The following is a 6,000-nucleotide window of genomic DNA, read 5'->3' as shown; positions in this document are numbered from 1 at the left end:
TGCCCAGCCACCCTATCCTTCTGGCCATAATAATGTTGTTAGAAAAAAGACTGCCCCTTCTCCCCACATGAATTAGATGACGTGTCAGCCAGTGGAGGGATTTGTCAATTAGTTTATCAGTCGTTTCTTGTTGGTCCTCCCTCAAAAGCGGTACATTTACCAACACCAGTACAAGTGGAGATGCTGCCGGAGGGAGATGCAGGGTCTGGTGTAGGGTAGCGATCTTTCCGACCTTGAGTCTTTCCAGCCTCAGGGGGTCCTCCCTCCTCCCCGCCCCAAGCGTCCTTGCCACCAGCCTAGTTGGAAAGGTGCTAAGGTATAATTTTTGTGTTACATCCTCCGCTGGCTTCTCCAAGTGTTCATCGGGTTGGGAGGAGGGGATATGGGTATGGAGAGAGGAAGTAGTAGAAGTGTCAAATTTTGGGTATGTGGCCAGGCCCAAGTTACTATATGCCTGATCTGGGTGGGGTTGCTTGACTTCAGTTTCTGATAGACGGTTACCCACCTGTCTGTGTGATTCAGGACCAGAGCCAGAGCCTGTCCCAGGACGCAGACGCTCGAGGGGAGCGGAAGTGGGACTCCTTTGGGTTAATCTCCCTTTAATCTGAGTTAACTTGAGTAGAAGGGGGCTCAGCAGGGCGGAGACCATGTTTTCTAATTTCTTCCACGTACCATCATCGTTCATCAGTGGGGGCAGGGTAGGGGGGAGTAATGAGACTCAGTCCAGTTTAATTTGGAACATTCCCCAGTGATTTGACAGGTCGAGTAACTTTCATTAGCTTTTTCTTCTGTGGTCCACCACCCCTTCTTCTCAACTGGTGGTTCAGGATTAGTGTCCAGCTGCATTTGCGAGGCTGAACCCCTAGTAGATGTTTTTGCGATGTCACATGAGGGAGTTCTTGAGGGACAATTGCCGTATGGGCTAGTGGTTCAATTAAAAGAGGCTGTGTGGGGGCATTGTCCATACTTTAGCCCCCTAAAGAGGAGCGCTTCTGGAGCATGGGCTCCCATGATAGGCATCATTTAGTTAATTCTATTTCATGGGTAAGAACAGACACAGCCCTTTTTAAAAATGCATCAAGGGTTCCCGCTACTCATCCACCCGTCTGCTCGCTCCGAGCCTTGCGTTCAACCAATATTTGAGGGACTATTAAAGTTAATGGTAATAAACAGTATATGCATAGTACCTTGCTAGAGTCACCGTTGTTAGAGGGGGGCCCAGCCCAGCCTCCAATGGGCCTTGACGGGCCCACCCTTAGCCCGGGCTTCACCCGGACACGACAAGGGCACGTCCAGTGCTGCAGGGCTGCGTCGTGCCTAAATGGCATTTCTTTTGCCCAGGTGATTGACGGGTGACAGAATCCCCCAGCAGAATCTCGTCCAGAACCGGCACAGGCTCAGGCACCTCTCCTCTGTCCCCCAGCGGCTACTCATTTTGTAGGAAAAAAATAGAAATATTTGAAACATAAAATGCATTTTCCTTCACTATCCCATAACTGACCATATTTGCTACTTGGTGTACCTCATGCACTTTAGGGGTTATAACTACCAAAACAATAATTATAGCACACAGTGAAATTATTGGATTATGTTCCTTCTTAACTTGCAGCTGATCGTTCGCTTGGCTGACAACATGCAAATATTTTATATTGATTTAATGTGGATCAATGTGCTGTTCAATCCTCCTTCTGGGTACATCCACCAGACTGATCTATGTCTCTTAAGGGACTTCAAGATAATACTTTAAAAGCCATCTACTATTGGTTTAAAGTGCCTCAAAAACCTCCTGTTTTTCCTTCTAAAGAATGTCTCAAATAATTGTGCATTTTAGGACATAAAACCTAGGAGAGATTCTTTTCATAGTCTTGTAGCATGATCTATATATCTTCCTTATATTTCGTTTTTTTAGATCTGCTGTTTTATGTTCATTACTGTATGACATTTTATTTTACAGGGAGACCGTGTGATTCTTGGCGGTGACCATTACTTCAGGTTCAATCACCCAGTGGAGGTGCAAAAAGGAAAAAGAGCATCTTGTGGGTCTGCACTTTCAAGTGATGGTATCAAAGATTTTGAATTTGCTAGAAACGAATTGCTAGATGCACAGAGATCACAGTAAGTGTTGCTGGTCAATGTAGAAGACAATACAGTTCCTCTAAACTATATCTTTGCAACTTGTGCCTATGAATAATTATTAACTAATCTTTTTGGTAAATTGCCATATACGTTGTTTTGAAAACCTTTTTTCTTTTATTCATAATGAAAATAGAATATTGGATATTAGCATACTAATAACAAAACTCCAGTACAAAAAATTAACTAATTTAGATTTAATTCATTTTCTCATCCATCAGAATGTTTTGCTTTTAAAATGTTTTGCATTTTTGAGAAAAATGGTGCGAGTCTGTTTTTTTAACTGTATAGTAAGTAATGTTAAACCATGGTAATGTAGAGATACCTTTTCACACATATTAAACATCTCTGAAATCTAGTCTAGTTACTTGTAAAGTACAAATTACTTGATGAGCTTTCTTTTCAGTCTTTTTTGCGGGTTGTTGCCATATTGTTTCTTCATCTTTGCGCTCTTTAGGCATTTGATGTCAAACATTGATCAGGACTACTCAAAAACATGCTTAGGCAATTTTAAGCCCCAATTCATATAGACCCCACTTCCCTTCTCCTTAAAAAGTGCTCCCTTGCAAGGAAAAAGGTCATAGCACGCCAGATCCTCAAAGGATTGGGTGGAACTCGATGATGAAGCACGTCACTGAATAGCATTCAGTGAGTAAGAGTTCCTTTTAAGAATTTTTTTTTCTCCTAGAACGAGTGAGCTCCTTCACATGATCCAAGGTTGATCCTCTTTTGATTGATACTATAATTCATTGTCTTATACTTTGTTTTGCAAGCAGTAGCATAATTTGTAAATTCGCTGAGACACTAAATCAGCAGTTCTTAACATTTTGGCTTCTATGGACCCAAACTGAATCATTACTAGAATCCCGGGACCCCCAACTGAGTCCTCATTGGAAGCTGGCAACACCTCTTAAGCAACATCAATGATTTGAACCATATAGCAGTGCACAAAAATACAAAAACAAGTATACAACAATAAAAAAATTCAAATATTGAAATATTTAGTTTAATTTACGCTCAAACGTAGAAAGAAATGTTTCTCTATTTGTATATAGTTTATTCATTTTAAAGTACTAATGTTAATATTTAATTTTGTCAAACTGTTGTGGATCACGTGAGTAGGCCTTATAGACCCCATTGGTGCTCAGACCACAGGTTAAGAGTCACTCATTTAAAGAACACTTATGCTTTATTTAGTATTTTAATGAACAACAAAAAAAGCTGCTTGAAACCAACATATAAAGAATCCTGTATTTATTTATTGAGCATTTTATCTAAATGGGGATATTGTAAATAGGAAATGAAGAATATATGAAAAGGATGCTAGGAGAGGTAATCAGGACTTCTAATACTGCAAGTGATCGTGCATCTGTAGGACAAGCGATCTACAATTGCGCACAAGGATTTCGCCCAGTGATGTTCATTCCAGTATAATGGATTTTTCAATAGACTTTGTTGTGATTGTGCAAACAAGAGCAGGAGGTGAAACATGAAGAGGGTTTGATGTTAAAAGCAGGGATGAGTTTGAGACTTGTCTGGGGTCCCTTAACGGTAAATGAATTGAGTAAGTACTGATGAAACTCCGGACAGATTCTAGGGCAAGTCTGGAATTATATACAATCCATGTTAGTATGAAAGCCAGCCTAGTTGCTGCCTTTAATGAAAGGTGCTCAGCATTAAACGGCAGAACTTTCATTACAGAAGCATCCATTTGGCCGTAGGTAGTTACCTCAGATACTTCTATTGAATTTTGGAGGCCCACTTCTGACAGGTAGGAGCTTCTTCCAGCTGGCAATCATAGCATCATCTCTGCGTATTGATGTTTAAAAAAAATGATTTCTCTGCTTTGTAATGCTGGCTCCTTACATCCAATTGGTGCACACTGCCCATGTATAGGTAAGTGTTTTGCTGGTCTCAATGTGGCCCATATTGTCCTAACAGGTCCCAGTCTGGTAGTGCTTTTAGTGCCCTGATTCACTCTCGGGAAGGGAGTCACAATGCCTCCTCCCAGTGAGGTTTCACCACACTGGCCTTCTCCACTCGCTGTTCGCATTACCTTATAGCACACTTTTAGACAGTGAACGGAGAAAATTCATTTTGTTTTCCCTTCTCCTGCCCTGATACCTAAAATATACTTTATGTAATGTCTCTCTACAAGGGCTGTATCACCTGGCAGATATATTGATATACATGAATTTATTTACATTGTTTATAGGTCATATATTATTTATCATCAAAACACCAATTTATTCATGAGGCTTCAACTCACATTACATCTCTTTCACCTTTGTGGCCTCTGAAAGTGGGGCTACCTTTGAAACATTCCAACAATCTTTCTCTTTTAGCTCGATGCACTTTGAATATTTAATACTCCGCATCAAGAGGCAGATATATTGTATGCGTGAAACCTATACAGAAAAAACATGTATTTAAAACAATTCATCAAGGTTGCATGCCCTCCGTGAGACAAAACATTGATAAATAAAATTCTTCTTACTTTTGGAACATGATTGAATGCTATAAACACTGGTAAAGACTAGGATATTAATGAAATTATTTTTTAAGCCTTGTTCTTCTATACCGGTTTCTTTCAGTGCTTTTTTAAGGGCATATCACTTTGAATAGAAAAGATGAAAACAATTGTTTGGCAAGTCTTTGATGTTTTTGTTGTTCTCCCTGTCCCATCTCTTGATTTGATCTTCATATGAACAAATTTAGGATAAAGAGGAACTCTGAACCGTATTGCTGTGCTTCAGCGGCCTGTCCATAATAAAGGCTGTTAAATCATTAAAAGAAATGTAATTGTGGTCCTTACATAACCATATTTACTTTATTCATTGTTAAACTTTGAAAGGTGTACTATTGATCTGCACAAAACTAATTTAAATGGGTGGATATGATTATATCGATTGAAATGCGTTTCCCCACCATTTCTCTTAGACTCGAAGCAGAAATTGAAGAGGCACGACTGAAAGCCAAAGAAGAAATGATACAGGGTATCCAGATAGCAAAGGAGATGGCACAGCAAGAACTTTCTGAACAAAAAACTGCATATGAAAGCAAGATAAAATCTCTGGAAGCCCAACTGGCAAGTTACTGTTACCACATAACTTTAGTCACGTTATTCAATGTTTGTGGTTGCCTGTGGTCTAGAATTGTTAATCTCAGCTTCTCTAACAATAGTGTATCAAAATGGTGGGCTAGTTCTCCGCCAACTAAAATTGGTTTTGCTGCTTTCCTCCTTTCATGTACTTCTGAAAGGAGATGTGAGGGTTCAGGAAGTTATCCTTTTGAAACTATTGGAGAAAGCCCAATTTGGGGCTGGAATATGAACACTGCTACTTAATAGTTGCAGCTATCTTTTAATGTAGTAGATACAAGTGATAGATGATTGTGCAATGTTGGCTGATTTCCACTTATGTAATGCTGGATTCTCAAAATGAAGACCCTAGCTTTTCTGTTAAATGTTAAGTCTTTTTTTACATAACCACAAACCTCATGCAGCAGAAATGGACCCCATTGCCACCAAGAATCATGTAGTCATTCCGAAGTCTGTCTCTTTCCATTCTCTTGCAACTGCTGGCTTTAAATGTGAAATTAACATGTCTTTCATTCTCTAAAGGCAAAGAGCTCAACAAGGGCATGTTTGCGTGCTATGGACTGAAACCCTCTGCTCCTGCCAGTTGGTATTTTGCATTAGATGAATGATGTCTCTGTAGGACTTAATATTTTTCAACTGTCTTCACTGGTGGGTAAACTATATATATGGAAACCAGGTATTGACAAGGGGTCCTCATTATGAATGCAACAGGATGGGGAAAGGTAACAATACAACCAATAAATACACATACTGATGATCCAGTGTTT

General features: G+C 39.9%; 1 protein-coding gene across 2 annotated transcripts in view; it reads left to right on the top strand.

Annotated features, from left to right (window-relative positions):
* Positions 1-6,000, top strand: part of KIF14 (kinesin family member 14) — a 624,724-nt gene that overhangs the window by 251,146 nt on the left and 367,578 nt on the right. For both annotated transcript variants that reach the window (XM_085601461.1, XM_085601462.1), the window contains 2 exons: positions 1,955-2,115; positions 5,074-5,221. In XM_085601461.1, coding sequence (XP_085457587.1) covers positions 1,955-2,115; positions 5,074-5,221 — 309 coding nt within the window. The remainder of the gene's footprint in view (positions 1-1,954; positions 2,116-5,073; positions 5,222-6,000) is intronic.

Source organism: Triturus cristatus, chromosome 4_2, assembly GCF_964204655.1.
Source record: "Triturus cristatus chromosome 4_2, aTriCri1.1, whole genome shotgun sequence".
Taxonomy (NCBI): domain Eukaryota; kingdom Metazoa; phylum Chordata; class Amphibia; order Caudata; family Salamandridae; genus Triturus; species Triturus cristatus.
The sequence above is the reverse complement of the archived record's forward strand: the minus strand, read 5'-3'. Positions and strand labels throughout refer to the sequence as shown.